At 53.7% G+C, this 20,174-nt stretch overlaps 1 protein-coding gene across 5 annotated transcripts; it reads left to right on the forward strand.

Moving 5' to 3' along the window:
• On the forward strand, positions 1-20,095 carry IPO13 (importin 13). 5 transcript variants are annotated; one of them, XM_074334592.2, is made up of 20 exons: positions 1-975; positions 2,788-3,524; positions 8,710-8,850; positions 8,958-9,099; positions 9,207-9,373; positions 9,590-9,710; positions 9,794-9,941; positions 10,398-10,579; positions 10,660-10,686; positions 10,856-10,990; positions 11,234-11,377; positions 12,471-12,551; positions 13,294-13,431; positions 13,619-13,715; positions 16,670-16,722; positions 18,908-18,974; positions 19,063-19,121; positions 19,275-19,364; positions 19,650-19,831; positions 19,923-20,095. In XM_074334592.2, the coding sequence occupies exons 1-20, from the start codon at positions 892-894 to the stop codon at positions 20,017-20,019; spliced, it is 2,892 nt and encodes a 963-aa protein (XP_074190693.1). In that variant the 5' UTR covers positions 1-891; the 3' UTR covers positions 20,020-20,095. The 5 variants fall into 5 exon arrangements, 3 of the variants coding, with proteins under 3 accessions (XP_074190693.1, XP_088647213.1, XP_074190692.2); XM_074334591.2 differs by having other exon boundaries at positions 39-975; positions 10,784-10,990; XR_012497201.2 differs by lacking the exon at positions 16,670-16,722 and having other exon boundaries at positions 40-975.
• Positions 20,096-20,174: the final 79 nt, after the last annotated feature.

The raw sequence follows: 20,174 nt of genomic DNA on the forward strand, positions 1-20,174 counted from the left end.
GGCAAAGGCCTCGAGCGGCACGCAGCTCCATCGCCTGCTCGGGGTCGCGCCGGCTGGCGCGAGGACAGGACCGAAGACCCGGAATGAGTTTCCGCGCAGTTCCGCTGGGCAGTGCCGGGCTGTGCCGGACCCAGACAGGGTAGGCGTAGGAGAGGGACGGCGCCTGAGTCGGCTTTGCCGGGGACAGGCGCTCGGGGCAGCCCGTGCCTTGCTGAGGTCCCCTCCCCATCCCCGCCGGGCCGGCTCCCTGTCAGTCACTGGGGCGGAGGCAGAGGCTGTAGCGGGGCCAGAGCCGGGCGGTGAGAAGAGCGCGGGCCAGGCCGAGCGGAGGGGACCTGCCACAGCCCCTCAACATTACGGACTCTTCGCCCCAGACTGTCGCAGCTGCACCCCTGCGCTTCGTTGGAACGCCTCCGTAACCCGCGAAGGGCTCTCTCCCCCGTGACCTCCCACCCCCGTGACCTCCTCATAGGACCCAGGAGCTCCCTCAGACGAGGGTGTTGTGGGTACAGGCCATCGACCCTGTGACCCCTCACGGGCCAGGAGCTCGGTTTCCCCCATAGGCCTCCCTCCCTTATGACTCCCTCCTCACAGATACTGGGAACAGAGCCGTGACCTACCACTAGGAGACCCTCCTGAGAACTCACTGACGGCTTCCTCCTCAGAGTCCCTCCCATTGGGTCTCCTCCTAAGAGTACCCCTTTTGCTTTCTGGCAAGTCCCTCACTCCCAACCGAGGTGGGGAGACCTCGGCAGCCATGCCCGCCCTGGGTCCCCTGTCACCCCACCACTCCCTGGGCACCCAAGCCGGGGTCTAGCAGGCGGCCAGCAGCCAAGGGGCTGGGGCAGGAAACAGGTCAGGGTCCACCTCCCTGCTGGGGAAGAAGCAAAGATGGAGCGGCGGGAGGAGCAGCGGGGGGCTGCTGGGGCTGGAGAAGCACCAGCCTTGGACTTCACTGTGGAGAACGTGGAGAAGGTACGAGGGCCCTGGGGTGGGCACTCTAGTGACAGAGCAGAAGTTCTGGGGACTGACACTGATGCCAAGGCCCAGGCCTGGGCTGAGTGCCCGCTGGGATGGTGCCCCCAGGACACCTGGCATTTGCTGTCTCTCTGGGCAGGCAGGAAAGCAGTGTTACAATTTCTAATGGGCTATTTATGGCTTTCCTTAGACATTGGTCTTCCGTGGATAGATACTCTAGGGTCTTGGGATGGTCTCTCCAGAGTGCTGATGGCTTAGACCTCCAGCCAGACTGGCTTTTCTCCAGCTCCGTGAGAACTGCATGAGCAGTGCAGTAAGAACCCAGGAACCCAGGAGACCTGCAGCTCAGTCCCCAGGAACCATACTGATGCTGAACCACCCTGGACATGTTTTGTTGAGCCAAGGGTCTCAGAAAATAGTCTGGGACTAAAACAATCTGGATTATGTTTTCACTCTTTCTTGGAGAAAGGTCCTTCCTTTATTGGATGGAGGCCAGCCCAGCCCTGGGCAGGCAGGAGTAGGGCTGGCCCCCTTTGTTTTGTGCTGGGCCCAAGGGACCTGGTCCTGCTGGCAGTCTCGGGGTTCTTTCCTACTCACCTGTCCACATGGCTTCCTGCCATGGAACCCCCAGACTCCTCCACTGCCATCGTTTTTGAAAACTGCTTTTCTTGTTGTTCTCTTCTGGGTTTTACCTGCAGAGGTGTAGAAATGCATCCCCCCCACCCCCACCCCCACCCGTGAATGGGGAGATGGGGCTACCTTGCTGCAAGGTATTCCCATCATTTGTTATTCTTGAGCCCTGTTTGCCATACCAAATGGTGAGGATGCATCCCTTCTGCTTCTGTTCGCTGCCTGCCTCTGCATCCCTGAGGGGCCAAACAGGGACAATGACCATAACTGGCCGTCAGGGGACAGATGTGGCCTAAGCCTACTTGGATGGAGACTGCTTAGGGACTCAGAGTCCTGGCCTCACTCTTCCACCGCCTGGGGCTGGGCAGTGTTGGCATGGTGGTGCACTGTTCCATGTGCTACCGGGGAGTTAAACCTCTGTTTTCTTACTGTGTGAGGTCGCAGTGGAATTGGGACCCTGGGGATTCGGCTAGTTGAGAGCTCCAGGCTCTCATTTGCCAGGGCTGTAGATCGAGACTTCTCTGGACCAACTTTTTTGACCCTTACGTGTGCTCTCTGAGGGGTGTTCTCATCCTTCTCTCCAGTATGTCTCTGTCGTAGGGCTGCCTGGCAAAGTCTTAGTCCTGCTCAGAATTCACACTGGCTTTGGTGCCAGCATCTGGAGTGACCTAGTGATGATCCTGGGGGAGCTGAATGGAGCTTTTGGAGTTGATGGGAGCAGCTGTGTCTGGGAGGGTCGGGGGGGGGGTCCCCCTCAGGCTCTTCCATGCTTTTCTCGGGCTTAGCTTCATTCCTATGGAACCATTCCTTCCACCTGGGCCTTGTCCTTTACCTCAAGTGCCCCCTCCCCTTTGGCGAGCTCAGCCGCCTCTGTTTTAAAATAATAATAATAATTATTATTATTATTATTTGCTTTCTTGCGGAGATTCACTCTTTGAACCCATAACGTTTTGCTATAAGGAGAAGAGAATATGGTAGAGCATGGGCCAAGTTCAGGTTCTTAAGATATTGGCAGGACCCTAGGCTCATGAAACTGCAGAGCCCTCAGCTCTCCCTTCCTGCTCAGCCCCCCAGTCAGAAAGAGAGAGCAGTCTTGCAGGACCAAGTCATGCCCCCATTTCTGGGCTCGGGCAGGGTCCAGAGTCGCCAGGACCTGCTCAGTCCTGTGCTGTCCCGCAGGCGCTGCACCAGCTCTACTACGACCCCAACATTGAGAACAAGAACCTGGCTCAGAAGTGGCTGATGCAGGCCCAGGTCTCCCCACAGGCCTGGCACTTCAGCTGGCAGCTACTGCAGCCCGACAAGGTGCCTGAGATCCAGTACTTTGGGGCCAGTGCCCTGCACATCAAGATCTCTCGCTACTGGAGTGACATCCCCACCGACCAGTATGAAAGTCTGAAGGCACAGCTCTTCACTCAGATCACCCGCTTCGCCAGTGGTTCCAAGATTGTGCTGACGCGGCTGTGTGTGGCACTGGCCTCCCTGGCTCTCAGCATGATGCCTGACGCTTGGCCATGTGCTGTGGCAGACATGGTACGGCTCTTCCAGGCTGAGGACTCGCCAGTGGATGGCCAGGGCCGCTGTCTGGCTCTGCTGGAGCTGCTGACAGTGCTGCCTGAGGAATTTCAGACCAGCCGCCTGCCCCAGTATCGCAAAGGCCTGGTGCGGACCAGCCTGGCTGTGGAGTGTGGGGCTGTCTTCCCGTTGCTGGAGCAGCTGCTCCAGCAGCCCAGCTCACCCAGCTGTGTACGTCAGAAGGTGCTCAAGTGCTTTTCCAGCTGGGTTCAGCTGGAGGTGCCACTGCAGGATTGCGAGGCGCTCATTCAGGCCGCCTTCACGGCTCTGCAGGACTCCGAGCTCTTCGACAGCAGCGTGGAGGCCATTGTCAACGCCATCTCACAGCCGGATGCCCAGAGGTGAGCTGGTCCCTACCTTCCCAGAGAGGGACGGTCTGCATGGCCAGACACATGTCCACTCATCCATCTGTGTAGTAAACACTGAGTGCCTACTGTGTACCTGGTCCTATGCTGGAGATACAGCAAGGAACCAAAAAAGACATGGTCCTGTCCTTATGAATCAAAGAGGGAGACAGACATTAAACTAACCATCCAATGAATTATTCAGTTAAAATATTTGACTCTTCTCTTTCTCTCAGCCAGTCAGTCGCCAAGTTCTGGCAATTCTGCTCCTGACCATATTGCAGATCTTTTTTTTTTTTTCCATTTCCATTGCCACCGCTCTAGTCCAAGCTGCCATCATTTCTCCCCAGATTACTTTCCCCAGAGCTCTCTCACCCTGGTTTTTACTCTTGTACCCTACATTGTCTACCCAGCAACCAGAGTGATCTTTTGAAAATGAGTGTCTAATCTTTCCTTTCTGCTCAGGACCCTACAGTGGCTTCTCACTGCTCTTAGGATAAGGTTCAGAATCCTTAATGTGATTCGCAGAGATGCTACACAATGTGGCACATCCAGCCTCATCTCATGCCATGTTCCTTGCTGTCTTCATTCTCACCGTCTTTTCAGTTCCTTGAATGTTCCATGCTCCCTTCAGGCTCTGAACCGTTACATGTACTTGTACATGTACTTTGCCTCAGTTTAAATTTCACATCCTCCATGATTTTTAAAACTAAGTTTGGTCTTCTCTGTTATTTTATCTCAGAGTTTCCAGTGTTTTTCCTTCTTAGCCCATAAGGTGGTTTCATTATAAATTAATGTACGTCTCCCCATTAGTCTCTCAGCTCGGTGACGGCAGGCACTCTATCATTTTATTTTGTCACTTTGTGCCTGGCAGCACTTGGTAGCATTCAGTGTTTTTTGAACGGATGAAAAGTAGGAGTTGCCTGAGTGGTGAGGGTGTGAGCGGGCGTGGGAAAGGTTGGGGGAGGAGGGAGTGTTGCAGGCTCCAAGAGCTACAGCAGGTGCAAAGGCCTTTGGTGGCCGGCACCATGGTGCGTTCAAGGACCCGAAAGAAGGTGAGTGTAGTGAGGTGTTTGCCCACACCTGTTTGTGTGTTGGGCCCTGTGCTGAGTACGAAGAGCATAAAGGTGAATGGGTTGACTTCTGCAAGCCAGGAGCTCCTAACCTCGTAGATGCATGAGTGGACAAGGACAGTCAACATGGTGAATATTCTAATGGAGAGAGCAGGGCTCTAAGAGCCCAGAGGAGGCATTTAACCCAATCTGTGGATTGTGAAAGGCTTCCCAGAGGAGGTGACAACTGAGCTATGCTGTGAAGGCTGTGTGAGTTAGTCAGATGGGGTGATGGATATGGGGAGGACATTTCAGAAGGACGAAGGAGCCTGAGCAAGGGAAGGGTGTGAGAGCCTGCGAGTGGGTGTGATTAGACAGCAGGATTTAAGGGCCAGTTGTAGGAGATCAGGGCCCAGATCAAGTAGGACCTTGTTGGCCATGCTTGAGATTTTGGTCTTCATCTTGAGGATGATGTAAAGATATTAAAGGATTTTAGGCAGAGAAAATGATGACTTTTTGGTATAATTTGGATTGGCCAGGGCAAGACTGGAGGCCTGACACATTTCAGAGACCTGGCTTTGAGAACACCTCGAGAGTCGGAGGGGGAAAAACATTGAAAGAGACAGCACTGGGGAGTGGTTAATGATCTCTAGCCTTGGCATTGATCACATCAGAGTTTGAATTCCAGATGGTCCACTTACTAGATCTGAGACCTTGGGTAAGCCACTTTTAAGCCTCAGTTTCCTCATCAGTAAATTGGGTGTGATCATATCACCCTCAGAGAGTTTTAGTGGTTTAAATAGGATAATGCACATAGGGCCTGCCCCTGGTATTCTATAAAGACTATTTTGCAGAGGATGTCTGCGAGAGGTTTAGCATGGCTCCTGTGCACTCCATAAATGGCAGTTGCTGTTATTTCATATCATTAGTACATTGGCAGTTAGTATGCCTTTCCCCTGGTTTCCCAGGTTTTCCAACTTAAGGTAGGTACCAAGTCCCAGGTCAAGGCTTTTCTTGGCAACCCACATCTCAAGTGCTGGCTGGGCTCAGACAGTTAATGGCTAAGGGGAATTGTCCAGGGCTAGTGCATGGGTGATGTGGGGTGTCCTTGGATACACCCAGGTTTACCCGCCCAGCCAGTCTCCAGGGCTTTGGTAGGTAATTGATGCCTCTTCTCCTCTGAACGAATGAGCGAGCAAGAAGCCAGTGAGGGAACCCACAGCCTCCTGAGCGCCCATTGGCTGCAGCTCCCTTTGTTGCTTAGCAACTCTCCCCATTTTCTCAGCTCTGCTCCTAGAGCTCTAATTGCAGGTCTGGGCTGAGCTCAGTGTGAGTGGCAGCCAAGGAGTCCCAGCAGCTCAAGTTGGCCAATGGGAATCAACCCTCTTGAACCCAGTCTCAGCTGTCACCCTAAAGACATCCTCTTATCTCTCTCCCTCAACCTAGAAACTTCTTGGTGTGCCTCAGGCGGCCTGTTCTCCTATCTCCTCACAAGTCTCAGGTGCCCAGGTGGTAGGAAATCTGTGCTAGAGTTCCCCCATGGGTGGGCTGCACCCAGCCTGGGCCTTGGTCTGTGTAGTTTAGTTTCCTCGCTTTGGCTTGAGAAAGTCATCTTCAGTGGTTTTGACTCCTGTGTTACCCATGCGTCCTGACATCGGCCCTCCCCTTGGCGAAGCTTGTACTCAACTCACCCTTTTCCCACTCCTCCATGGCTGTTCTGCTTGCTTGGCCCTCTCTCCTCCGAAATGGTGTTTTTTTTTTCCTATAATATGTTTTTATCCTGGAAAAGCTTTTCACTGGGGACTGAGGGAAGAGAGAAGGTGAATTAGACAGGCCCTTGGGGGCTCCCATCAGTTAGGACTTGAGATGGGCAGGGATCTGTATAGATCCTTTGAGGAAATTCAGGTTGGACCTTGGATGACCTTGGGTGATACTCTGAGCCCTTCTGAACTATATTGTCCTTGATTTATCTTATGAGTTTCAGATAAGACAAATTAAGAACCTTCACTGAGAACCTACTGTGTACATGAACTTTGGCAGGTGTGAGGGAGCTTTGGAATACAGTGGGGATAGGGCACTACCTCTTGCCCCCGTCTCAACCCCTGGGGAGCTTGAGGGTCACGGCCTTGGCCCTGCCCCTGCTCTCTGTGCCAGAGTCTGGCCTGAAGATGCCCATTGTTTGGTGGTACAGCCTGTGTCAGGGCATGAGACTGAAACTCTCTCAGCTGTCTCCAGGCAGCGCCCTCTGGGGCTGTCTCTGGGCTGGGGATAGCCTGGTATGGATGCCTTATCTCACCAGGATGGGAATGTGGAGAAGGCCAACATCTTGGGTTGTTTGCCTCTGGCCTGTCCTTCTCGTCTTACCCTGAAGGTTAGGAGGCTACCTACCTAGCAACCTGGTTGGGGCAAGTCTGGATAGAACTCCTTTTGGACCCTCAGTACTCCACCCACCTCTCCATAGATTGCTGTGGGGACACTATGATTGACAGCAGAGGGGTCCCAAGCATCTGATCCCCCCTGAGAGTATGACTTCCTCTGCTTAGTCTGATCTCCACAGAGCAGGCTACTAGGGAGGGGACAGTGGGATGGAGCTCGCCTTCTCTCCGTCTCCTGTGTGTACTACGCTTCCTTTAGGGGTCATTGTGCTTCAGGGCTCTGACCTGGACCCTCTTCTTTTCTCTCACTCTACACTTTCTTCCTGCGCAATTCTCATCTACTCCTATAACTTCAATTACCAGCTGTTCACTGTTGACTCCAAAATCTATGTCTCTCTGTTGGGCTTCAGATTTTTGTATCCAACTCTCTGGACACTTCTACCTGCATATCTCACCAGGTATCTCTGATTCAACATGCCTAACACTGAACTTATCACCTTCCAGCCTCCCATTAAATTTGTTACTGTCCGCCTCCACCCACCCCCCAGGTCTCAATAAGTAACCCCACTATCTACCTAGTTGTTTGGCCAGTAACCTGAGAGTTGTCCCTGACTTTCCCATCCTCACGTCCAGTCAATCATCAGGTCCTGTCCATTTTGCCTGTTAGCTCTCTCTAAGTTCATTACCTACTTTCCCTTCCTACTGCCACCAGAGTACCTAGGAGTTAGGATTCGGTGGTAGGAGGTAGAGTGGAGGGTGGGATTGATGCTCTTAGGAGCTGTTGCTGCCTTCTAAAGTCTTTACCAGGGCTCCTGAGTCTGTGTTAACTCTTCTGTCTCCCGTACTTGTTCAAGCTCCTTGAACACTATCTCTGTTAGTTTCCTAGAGCTGCTATGATAAGGACCAAACACTAGGTATCTTTAAACAACAGAAATTAATTGTCTCACAGTTATGGGGGCTAGAGGTCTGAAGTCAAGGTGTCAGCTCCCCTGAAACCTGTTGAAGAATCCTTCCTTGCCTCCTCCTAGCTTCTGGTGGTTTGCTGGCAATCTTTGGTGTTCCTTGGCATGTAGCTGTATAACTCCAATCTCCACCTTTGTTGTCACATGTCTTTCTCCCTGGAGGATTCTGTCTTTACATGGATATCTTCTTATAAAGACATCAGTCATATTGTTTTAGGGGTCTCCCCACTCTGTGACCTTATCTGCAATGACTCTATTTCCAAATAAGGTCACATTCTGAGGTACTAGAGGTTAAGACTTCAACATATCTTTTTTGCCTCGAAGGACAGCATGTCATCCTGCAAGAGCCAGGGACGTGTTAGGTACCTCACCGGCAGCCACAGAAGCCCATGATCCAACCCACTGGGGACACAATTCAACCCATATCAGTCTGCCATCTGCCTCCCCCAAATTTATGTCCTTCCCATATTCAAAATACATTCACTTCATCCCTACCTCCCCAAAAGTCTTAGCCCCTTCCAGCATCAACTCTAAGTCCAATTGGAAGACACAATTCAACCCATAACACTGACCTCGCACTTCCTTTCCAGAGTTCTCTTGGAGGTCTCTGACCTAAGGTTCTTCCTAACATGGCAGCATCAGAGCTGCCCTGTAGGCCCTGACCTCTGTTTTGCTTTGGATTTGATGTGGGGAGGGGGTCTTTGACGGAAGACAGGGAGAATGTGCTTTTCTTTCACAGATGGGGAGCGATGGGCAGGCAGCTCTGACGGGTGTCCTCTTCTCTTGCCTCCAGGTATGTGAACACACTCCTGAAACTCATCCCGCTGGTGCTGGGACTGCAGGATCAACTGCGACAGGCAGTGCAGAGTGGGGACATGGAGACCTCCCATGGCATCTGTCGCATTGCTGTGGCCCTGGGCGAGAACCACTCCCGGTGAGGAGTGGGGCAGCTGGGGTGGGGGTAGCAGGGCCCTCTAGGAGGTGGCGTTATGGAGCCCTGTTGGGGGCGGTGGTGCGACCTGACTGTGTCTCCCCCTCCAGGGCCCTGCTGGACCAAGTGGAACACTGGCAGAGCTTCCTGGCCCTTGTGAACATGATCATGTTCTGCACGGGCATCCCTGGCCACTATCCTGTCAACGAAACCACCAGCTCCCTGACCCTCACCTTCTGGTACACGCTGCAGGTGTGTCTGTGTGAGCTGCAGTAGGAGGGGTCGTGATGGAAGACGGTGGGTCATGGGCTTCTGTGGCTGCCGGTGACGTGGCTCACACTCTTCCCTGGCTCTCGCAGGATGACATTCTGTCCTTCGAGGCAGAGAAGCAGGCCGTGTACCAGCAGGTGTACCGGCCGGTCTACTTCCAGCTGGTGGATGTGCTTCTGCACAAGGCCCAGTTCCCTTCTGATGAGGAATATGGATTCTGGTCCTCAGACGAGAAGGAGCAGTTCCGAATTTACAGGTGATACTAGCAGGCCAATCTTAGCTCTAAATGGAGCCCTGAAATAATGAAGGCAATAAGAGGAGGGGCCCAAGGCCAGGCTTCCTGAATCCTGGGGCTCTTTCCTCTATTCTCTAGGATCTGTTAACAGGATTATGGGTTACCAGCGTGGGTTCCTGGGCTTGGGGGCAGGATCCTGGATCCTGGCAGTGTATAAGGCCTTCATCTGCTTCTCAGGGTGGACATCTCAGACACGCTCATGTATGTCTATGAGATGCTGGGGGCCGAGCTGCTCAGCAACCTCTATGACAAGCTGGGCCGTTTGCTCACCAGCTCAGAGGAGCCCTACTCCTGGCAGGTACCTTCCAAGCCCGATTCCCTCAGCCCTCCCAGATCTGTCACACCCTCCTCAGCCAAGCCAGTGGCACCCTCTCTCCCTAGCACACAGAGGCCCTGCTCTATGGCTTCCAGTCCATCGCAGAGACCATCGATGTCAACTATTCTGACGTGGTGCCTGGGCTCATTGGCCTCATCCCTCGGATCAGCATCAGCAACGTGCAGCTGGCGGACACTGTCATGTTCACGATTGGTGAGACCTGGCACACACCCACAGGCACATGCCCAGGGCCACAGGCACCCAGCCACCGCCAGCCTGCCGGGTCCTATCCCAAGTGGGAGAGACACACGTGCCCACACATGCAGTCAGCGTGGCAGCCAGCTGGCTGCCTAGGGGTCCTTCTGCACGTCTAGGGGTCCTTCTGCACGTCTAGGGGTCCTTCCTATAGTGTATTGAGCTGCAATTCGGTGAAGCTACGTCAGTGCCAATGGAATAGCAGCGTTGGGCCTCTAATGAGCAACTCTTTCCTGCTTCTCAGCTGTAATGAGCATGTTTGATCGTGTGCAAGCATATTTGCCTCTTCCACCCTCTGAATGAGCAGTGATCTATCCTGGGGCTGCAACGTGACCCTGTCCAGGACAGGAGCTCTGCCTGCCTTGCAGGGACATGGCCTGCCTCAGAGGTCCTCCCTCTCTCCTCTTCCGCCAGGAGCTCTGTCTGAATGGCTGGCTGACCACCCCGTCATGATCAACAGCGTCCTGCCCCTTGTACTGCACGCCCTCGGTAACCCGGAGCTCTCCGTCTCTTCTGTGTCTACCCTCAAGAAGATCTGCCGAGAGTGCAAGTACGACCTGCCGCCCTACGCCGCCAACATTGTGGCCGTCTCCCAGGTGCGCAGGGGCCCGGGTGGAGCTGGGCCGCAGGCGCAGTCGGCACTGCTCTGATCCCTACTCCACCTTTGTATCCCCAGGATGTGCTGATGAAACAGATCCACAAGGTGAGCGCACAGGTTTCTAGGGGGCGCCTTAGGGATATTGGAGGAACCCACAGAAATTCTGTCTTCTGCCTTGTCCCCTGTTCTCTGTTCCTGGAAGCTTACCCAGTCGGTTCATCCTTCGCACCACAACCAGATATGTCCAGGACTGACTCCGTGTTGTGTCCCACAGACGAGCCAGTGCATGTGGCTGATGCAGGCACTGGGCTTCCTGCTGTCAGCCCTGCAGGTGGAGGAGATCCTTAAGAACCTGCACTCGCTCATCTCGCCCTACATCCAGCAGCTGGAGAAGCTGGCCGAGGAGATCGTGAGTGAGCCAGGGTGGGTGGGTGGGGGTATGTGTCTCCCCAGGAGAGAGCAGGGTGGGACTCTAGGGCTGGTGGTAGGGGTATATGTGTCTGACTGTCTGTCTGTCTGTCTCCAGGGAGGAGCAGGACAGGGGTGTCCCTTTGCGTGAGCTGTGGCTGCTGAGGGTTGGGGTTGGAGCTGGCAGTCAGGGCTGGGCCCAAGGGGCCGGGCGATCCAGAACTTGGTTCGTTCCACCCCACAGCCTAATCCCTCCAACAAGCTGGCCATTGTTCACATCTTGGGGCTGCTGTCCAACCTCTTCACCACGCTGGATGTCAGTCACCATGAGGATGATCACGAAGGCTCTGAGCTCCGGAAGCTGCCAGTGCCACAGGGACCCAATCCCGTGGGTGATGTTGTCATTGCCCCCCCACCCCGCAACCCTGTGGGAGTGTCATTGTCACCCCCAACTCTGTGGGCAATATTGTCATTGTTCCCTGGGACATTATGCATCTGGTCCTCACCCTGTGAATGAGCTGACCGTCGCCCCTCACTGGGGAGGGAGTGACAGCATTGTCTCACCCTGTGGGTGGTGTTGTCTTTGTCCTGGACCAACTGGGGTGATGTCACTGTGGTTCTTCCGCCCATGGGGGACACTGACATTATCCTCCAACCCCTAAGTGATGCTTACATTTTCCCCATGTACTAGTTCTTACCCTCAAGTTGCCCCCAGTCTAGAGCAAATACCTGTGAACAGCAGGTGACACTGCTGTGCTAAGCTCGGGCACAGGGGCAGGGGGCCACTTACAAGCTGCTTGGTCTGGGGCGGGCCTCAGCTTCCCGTTCAAAACTGTGAACATCAGACTATTGGCTTGCTCACCTCATGGAACTGTAGATGTGGTCTTGAGTGAAAGTATTTTGCACACTGTGACGTTTTGTACAAATGTGAGGGACTGCTTTGGTCATTGTTACCAGTACCTGCTCCAGTGTTTCTCCTGGACAAAAGGAAGCCACAGTATCCTGGCTCCTCTGCTCAACTCCACACCCCAGTTCTCCTTTTGGCTCCAGACCATACCTCCCCCACAGAGCCCCTTCTACTTCTATGGTAGGCGTCGTCCTGCCTTCCCTCACCCCCAGGACCTCAGTCTGCTCTCTGCTCCTTCATAAGCTGCCCAGATTTGCACATCGCTTGGGGCTGTCTACCTTAAGCCTGCCTGGGTGAGACAGCACCTCCACTTCCGGGGGCTAGCCCATAGGCTTTTGGCACTAAGAGTTTTACTGAGCAGAAATTGATAGGGAGTGATTTTTAAAAAGTTACGAAATTTTAATAATATTATGAAGCACTCATAATATCCCTGCTTTGCAGTTTGAGGCTTCTGAGAGGATCCTCGATACGCAGTCTGGGGTGATAGGTTTGAACTTCTGGTCTACTTCCTACTACCAGGTCCTTCTCGGTGGGTGACAGTGGTGGTGGGGGCATCTTCATCCTGTGTCTCCAGGTGGTGGTGGTGCTGCAGCAGGTCTTCCAGCTTATCCAGAAGGTGCTGAGCAAATGGCTGAATGATGCCCAGGTGGTGGAGGTGAGCCCCAACCCTTGCTCTTTGCCCCATGGTGACTCTGCTCAGAGGTGGACAGGAGGAAGGTGTGGCCACTCCAGTTAAGCTTGTGATGGCGTGGAGGAGGCAAAGGAGATGCATTCTGTCCTGTCCATACAAGGAATCTTTTGGGAAGACATTCAGAACTTCCCAGTATCGCAAGAAGCTCTCGACCAAAGGACTGTGATGTTGGGGCTGAGTGACAGTCAGGGACCCACTTTAACAGCAGAGACCTGCCTTTGGTCTCTTTTCAGTTCAGGGCTGCTCCCTGAGAGGAAATGGTGGAGATGTAAGTAGCAAGAGTTGAGTTACAGAGTTCCATCCTGTGCCCTTCTGAGAAGGGCCTTTCTGCCTCCTGCCTTGCAGGGTAAGGGCCAGACTTGTTTACTTCCCTTGATTCACAGAACCAGGCCAGGGCCCCTTCTTAGGCCTTCTCTGTGAGGCCTCAGTTGTGTTCAAGCTGTTCGTGACTTGCTGACCAGGCCCCTTTGCTTTCTTTTTTTCAACTGAAATACATTTTACATATAAAGTTTTGTAAATTTAAGGTGTATAGCATGTTTATTTGCTACATTTATATGTTATAATATGGTTGCCATTATGGTGATAATACCTCTATCACGTCACTTAATTATCATTTCTTTTTAGTGGTTAGAATAATTAAGATCTAGTCTCTTAGCTAATTTGAGGATTATAACACAATATTGTGTTTTGTTGCTTTCTTTCCCAGGCGGTTTGCGCTATCTTCGAGAAGTCTGTTAAGACGCTGCTGGACGACTTTGCCCCCATGGTGCCGCAGCTGTGTGAGATGCTGGGTCGGATGTACAGCACCATCCCCCAGGCCTCTGCGCTTGACCTCACGCGGCAGGTGGGCCTCCTGACTGGGACAGCAGCATTCTAGATTTCATCCTAGTCAGAGATGGGACTCAGGGAGGGGTAGGTGGGTGGAGGGGGTGGGTGGCGGCTCTGGCAGGGTCCTCACCTGCATCCCAGGGATGCTGGCCTGTCGTGATGAGACGGGGCCTCAGCTGACCAGCATCCCTGCTTTGTTGTAGCTGGTCCACATCTTTGCTCATGAGCCTGCCCACTTTCCCCCAATCGAGGCCCTCTTCCTGCTCGTCACCTCCGTCACACTCACTCTCTTCCAGCAAGGTAGGTCCTGACCAGGGTCTCTGCTGCTGCTGCCACTGCCACTGCCTCTGCTTCTCTGACTGGGGCGCCAAAGCTGCCCACTCTGTTCTCTGTCCCCTGAGTTGCACATGGGACTTGATGGGAGACTGATGAGATAAAGCACAGCATAATTGTCACCTTACAAATAGTTGACACCTTAGGTGGAAGTGGATAAGAGAGTGAATGATGTCTGCTACTGGCCTGCTGGGCTCAGGGCCAGTCTGGATGTCGGGGAAGGTGGAGCCAGAAGCTCTGAGGGACTTGGGGTATCAGGCTGGCTCCTTTTCTTTGGGGTATAATGAAAAGTGGAAAGCGCATGGGTTTTGAAGTCAGGTCCACCTAGATTCTAAGCTCATCACCACCAACTAGTTGTGTGACCTTGGGCAAGTCACTTACCTTTGAGGAGCCTTCGTTTCCATATCTGTGAAATGGAGATTTCTTATACTTGATAGGATTGTTACAGACATTAAAGTAGCATCTTTTGGACCCATGACTTGTGGTTTTTGCACACAAAGTACTCAGGAGTGCTGATTCCTTTCCCTGCATCGAGGTTTATTCCTTTCCATGCCAAAAGCCTTTGGCTGTGGTCCCAGCTCCCCATTCACTGTGGCCCTTTGCCTGAGAAAGTTGGGAGCCAGGGCCTCCAGACTTCCCTTGCTGTCTAACCCAGGGCTTCTAACTCGGAAATGAAACAGCACTGCTCAGCCAGCCTTCTGAGTCTTGCCTGGATTCGTGGTTGTAGGTTTGAGGCTCACCAGGGGTCTCAGCTGGAGCTGGAGTGCTCTGTGCTTACGTCCTCAGTGTCCAGTCCCAAGACTCTGACCTCTGCTCTCATGGGCTCTGGGTAGGACCAAAGTGGGGAGAAACCTGAGCCAGAACCCAGGCGTGGTCATGTTCAGCTCCACTTCTCCCACTCCTCAGATCCAGGTGGGGACAAGTCCTGGTGGTCCTGGCTCCTGATTGTCCCTCAGTCTGCCCACTTTTTCCCCCCTCCATGGCCACAGTCTCAGTATACGGTGTCTGCATTACCTCAACAATTTTCTGACTGGTTTTCCTGCATCTGCCCTTCTCTCCGATCCATTCTGCACCCTGAATCTGTAATGTTCTTTATAAAACACAAAACTGAACATTTTCCGTCCCTGGCTTAAAACCCTTTCATTCCTCCCCTATTGTCCTCGGGTTATTGCCCCACTCCCCCCCACATGATGTAGCTCCTGCATACCTTTTGGTGTCCTCTCCTGCCAGCGTCCCCATGACTCCAGCCATCCAGCCACACTGACGTTTCTCTTCCCGTGTCCCATTTGATCCCTGTGTCTTGCTCCTCTGACTGGAGTGCCCTGTGCCCTTTGCTGGGTGAGTGCTCACTCCTTCATGACTTACCCATGCATCATTCCTCAGAAGCTTCCCAGAGGCAGAATCGGGTGCTTCTACCTTTGTGCCCAATCTGCATCATGTATGCACTGCTGATACAGCACTGATTACACTAAATTCAGCTTTCATGTCTGTCCCTCTCCCAAGACTAAGCCCATCAAGGGCAGGGCTGGATCTCTTCTTATGCATCCCCAGTGCCCAAAGCAAGGCCAGCCTAGAGCAGGCACCAGACGCTGTTGCAGAAAGGAGGGTGAGGGCTCCCTGCCCTTGGAACCTTTCTTCCCACTGCTAGCAGGGTGGCTGTTGAATGTCGAACCTGCTGTCTACAGTGGGACCCAGGCACGGGGCACATTGGGCCTCACCTTCCCAGACCTGAGTAACTTGTGGCTCAGATGTGAAAGGGACGGGCTTTATCAGTGGCTCCGCATGGCCTGGAGAAGGAAGCGGGGAAGAGACGATTATCTGTTTTACAGTGGGAAACAGTGTTTGTGGCTTGCGCAAGATCACACAGCTCCTTAGTGGTGTCTCAGCAGATACTCCTGCAGTGCCTTCGCCCGAGAGTGGAGTGGCCCGGGCAGGAGCTCCTGGCGCATGCCTCGTCCTTGCCACAGGCGTCATCAGAACTGGAGGCAGAGTCATGTCCAACGTCCTGTTTGTTGGGCTTGTTGGTTGTCTTGCTGGACAGGACGGCCCCCTTACCTGTATGCTGTCCCAGTGTTGCCATTCCTTCCTCAGGCTCTGCCCTCCCCCTGCACCATGGGGTGACACATTGACTGGTTTCCCTCCTTCGTCGTGTGTCCTGATGGGAGCTGGTCCTCAGCCCTGAGCTTGGTTCTCTGCTGGGTCCGTGTCCATGTGGAGGGGCTTTGCTGGGTGGGCTTTCCGTTTTGGCCTCAGGGTGCAGTTTCCTTCCCTAGGCCCTGCCAATGGCTTGCCTGGCCAGCCTCATAGCATATTGGCCACTGTCCTATCCAAGAAGGAGTCCTCTGATTTAAGTGGACCCAATAGGTTCCTTTCTTTGGCCAGACCAAGAGCCCTAAGGCCATCAAAGTGAAGGGGCACCTTCTCAGGCCCTGACACCGTGGCCATTTCAGGGCTTTCAGCCAGGCCTCCAAAGGGGGTACAAGAACCAAACTCCCACCAGCCCTGCCCAACTCCTCGATGGATAGTGACGGGGAGGTAAACTGCTAGGAAGCAGTGTAGGGCCACCCTAGTCTGCTGGAGGCTGCAACAAGAGTGTGGGGGCTGTTTCTTCAGCTATGTGGAATCCAGCAGTGTTCAAACCCCAAAGGATCCCTTGGGGGATTGACCTGAGGAGGAGTGGGGAGTAGGTGGAAGGCCCCTTGGGAGGGAGCTGGGGCAGGCCCGTCCTTCACTTTGCCGTCTCTTTCTGTTGGGCTTCTCCCCGTTCATGGTTTTTGTATGTTTTGTTTCTTTATCTTGCTTCCTGCTGCTCATGTGCCCCCATGCTGTCTCCCTGCAGGCTCTCAGTCCCACATAACTATATGAGGTTGAGTTGCTGTTTGTATAATTTTTTCTTAAGTTCCATCTTTATTATATTTTAGGGCCCAGGGATCATCCTGATATTGTTGATTCATTTATGCAACTCCTGGCACAGGTGTGTTTTAGTTTTATTCATTCACGTTCTGTTCTCTCTCTTTCTCTTTCTCTTATGTTGAAATTCAATTTAAGCCTATTTTTAGCTTTCTGTTGACAAATTTTTTTTCTGTTCAGTTGAATAGAGTTTCTTCATCTGTTTCCGTGGAAGTTGACAACCCAACATCCTCCTTTAGAGCCCCTTTGCCTCAACTAGCTCAGTCTTCTCCAAAGACCAGGGAGAGGCTAATCCTGAAGGGAGGGAGCTGGGCTGGCCTGGTGGGGGTGGGGGCGGGGGGCGGGGTGGGGACTGTTCCCAGCAGCTCCTGTGTGGCTGGAGTGTCCGAGAAGTGCAGGGGTAAGACTGGAGCTGAAGGGCCTGGGCTTCCCGTGCTCCTGCCGGGAACTCCCTGCCTCAGTGCCCCAGCCTGCTCTGGAGAGGTAGGCTGGGAGGAGCTCTGCAGGGAGGGCTGAGATGAATGCGCTGCGGGGGAGCCCATAGTTGGGCTGTTGGACAGGCTGTGTTGCTGCTGGGAAGTGGGGTTGTGTTTGGTGTGTGTTCAAGTGTGTTGGACCTTACTTTGTATGTTTTGAGTTTGGTTTGGGAAGGGAACAGAACTCACGTAACTGCTGTTAAGTAGTATGTGTATTGGGTGTTGGGTGCGTGTGTAGCAGAAGTGTGCACATGTGCGTTGATCCGTGCTTTATGTTGCTGTGTGTTGGAGGCGTGTGCATGGCGGGCTGTGGGAATGTGTTGTGGAGGACAGGAGTACATATTGTGGAATTGGTATGTCTTTATTAGGGTGTGTATTTTTTGGAAGATACATGTGTTGGGCTGTGGGAATGTGGGATTAGTATGATGGGAGTGCTCTGTGTTAGGGGGTTCCTGTGCTTTGGCGGTCCTGTGGGGTAAAGTGACTAGTACATTTATTTGCTTAATCATTCCACAAATATTTACTGAGTATGTAATACATGCTTGGTACTCTGCGAGGTGCTGAGGGTATAATAGCGAGCAAAGCACGCACAGTTCTTACTCTCTTGGAACTTACACTTTAGTTAGGGGACAGGGTGAGAGGAGCGGGGGGAGGGAGTGAGCTCTCGGCCTGGGTGGATGTGTGTAGAGGTATGTGCGAGGGTGTATCTTAGGGGTGAGGGTCTTTGAGTGTGTACTTGTGAATGGGCGAGTACATGTGCTGGAGGCCTGGGTAGATTGAGGGTGTGGGCATGGACATGGTTTCGGGATGTGGGGAATTCTGGGGGTGTGACTATGAAGTGAGAGTGTGTTGCAAATGTGGGAGAGTGAGTGTAAAAGATGTGATAGAAGTGTGTTTGAGGGTAAATAGGGCGTTTCAAGTGAGGTTGCATGTTGGGGGTGTTTGCACGTGAGTTAACATGGTGGAGTGGAAGGTATGTGAGGGGCTGGAGGGTTAGGGGTCTATTTGGTATGCGCTGGGGGGGCTGCTGAGAAACAGCAGTGTTTTATGACTGCTAGAGCTGTGCAGAGCATCTCCTGTGACCTGAAGATGTGCCAGTCGTGTCCTGGTACCACTTGGGGTGGGCTGTCTGCCCCCCGTACTCCATCTGTTCCCCCCAAATGGCAGTGTGGCTCCTGGGCTGGGTATGACTGCCAAGGGCCTGGACACAGGGTACCCTGGGTGAAAGGTGGGGCCATGGCTCCAAGGCTCCTACCCTACTTTTCCTCTTCCTGAACTGGAGGGTGTCTGAGGAATGCACGCGGGACGTGGAAAGGGGCTGTTGGACTGTGTTCCACGTCCAGCTGCCATCTCTTCTTCCTGCTGCTCTGTTAATAATAAATACAGGGGGCCTCAACTGCCTCTGTGAATCGAAGCGAAGTCACTGCTGGCGACCTCAGCCTGCAGGAGGTCTGGCCCTGAGGGAGGGGAGAGGGGAAGGTATTGGCTCAGGGAGTGACTTGGGAACCGAGCTTTCTGCATTATGACCCCTCCCAACCTCTCATATACACCTATGCATTCATGTACACATACATGTACATAGTATCCCTGAGCTACTTCTCTCCTGGCCTACTGAGCGCTGGGGTGGTCGGGTCCCCCAGACATGGCTGGTAGCTGGTTTTGGCAGCCTCTACCTGTGGTGTGTGAAGTTGGGGCCTGAGGTGGTAGATGAGTGGGTGGGGGATAGTCCTTGGAACTGGCTGGAGCTGGGCTTACCAGCTCCACCTCCTACAGGCTCTGAAGCGGAAGCCAGATTTGTTCCTGTGTGAACGGTTGGATGTCAAAACTGTGTTCCAGTGTGGTAAGTGGGGCCAGGTGGACAGGTGGGCCTGGGGCCTCCTCGGGAAGATCCTTAGGCCCCATCTGATCTGCCTCTGCCTCTCCTACAGCTGTGCTGGCCCTCAAGTTCCCTGAGGCACCTACTGTCAAGGCCTCCTGTGGCTTCTTTGTGAGTCCCATGCTGACCCCTGAACACCCACCACCCCTACACCCAGTCCTACTCTGCCCAGGACTCCAGAGGGTAGGGGTGTGGTGTGCAGGCTTTGTCTCTGGGGTGAGGGGGGAAGGAGCTGGGACTGACAGGCCTCTCCATCCTCTGCAGACAGAGCTACTGCCTCGATGTGGGGAAGTAGAACCCGTGGGGAAGGTAGTACAGGAGGACGGCCGTATGCTGCTCATAGCAGTACTAGAGGTGAGATGGAGCAGGTGGGGGCTTGATGGGGGTGCAGTGACCCTCACTGCTGAAGCAGCTGCACCTTCTAGGAGTCTTGAGCCTTTGGTTTCTAAGCTCTTTGATTCTGTTTCTTCCTCATTTAAATGGCTGGAAGTTGTCAGGGTTGCTGTGAGGATCAGCTGGCTCTCAAAAAGCAGCTGTCACTTGCCATGTGCAGTGTAGCTGAGGCGGAGGGGTAGTGGCTCAGCACCCTTGCTGCAGAAGGGCCAAGGCTCTGGTGTGCTGAGAACCCGTCTTCCTCAGGCCATCGGGGGCCAGGCCTCCCGCAGCCTCATGGACTGCTTTGCTGACATCCTGTTTGCTCTGAACAAACACTGCTTCAGCCTTCTGAGCATGTGGATCAAGGAGGCACTGCAGCCACCTGGTTTTCCTTCCGCCCGCCTCAGCCCTGAACAGAAGGACACCTTCAGCCAGCAGATCCTTCGGTGAGCAGTGCTGGTGGGGCATGGGCTCAGGTCTGGAGGAGAAAGAGGTAGTGGTGGATGGTGCTAACCTGCGCTCCCTTCTCTCCTTTAGTGAGCGAGTGAACAAGAGGCGGGTGAAGGAGATGGTGAAGGAGTTTACACTGCTGTGCCGGGGGCTACATGGCACAGATTACACAGCTGACTACTGAGGGGCGCTCCTGTCCCACCCACACCTCCTCGTCACCCCTCCCTATCCCCAAAGAGTAAACCTAGACCCTCACTGCATTATTGTCTCTGCTTCCTTTCTGCTTCCACTACCGCCTAACTGGGTGACCCCAGAAGGCCTGGGGGAAAGATGGGAGGA

This window comes from Rhinolophus sinicus, chromosome 14 (genome assembly GCF_057876585.1).
Source record: "Rhinolophus sinicus isolate RSI-liver-muscle chromosome 14, RSI-T2T, whole genome shotgun sequence".
In the NCBI taxonomy this organism is placed as follows: Eukaryota; Metazoa; Chordata; class Mammalia; order Chiroptera; family Rhinolophidae; genus Rhinolophus; species Rhinolophus sinicus.

Coding starts and splice junctions, on each gene's coding strand:
- IPO13 (XM_074334591.2), top strand. CDS start 892: ATGGAGCGGCGGGAGGAGCAGCGGGGGGCTGCTGGGGCTGGAGAAGCA. Junction 3,525..8,709: donor TCACAGCCGGATGCCCAGAG/GTGAGCTGGTCC, acceptor TCTTGCCTCCAG/GTATGTGAACACACTCCTGA. Junction 16,723..18,907: donor TTATGCAACTCCTGGCACAG/GTGTGTTTTAGT, acceptor CACCTCCTACAG/GCTCTGAAGCGGAAGCCAGA.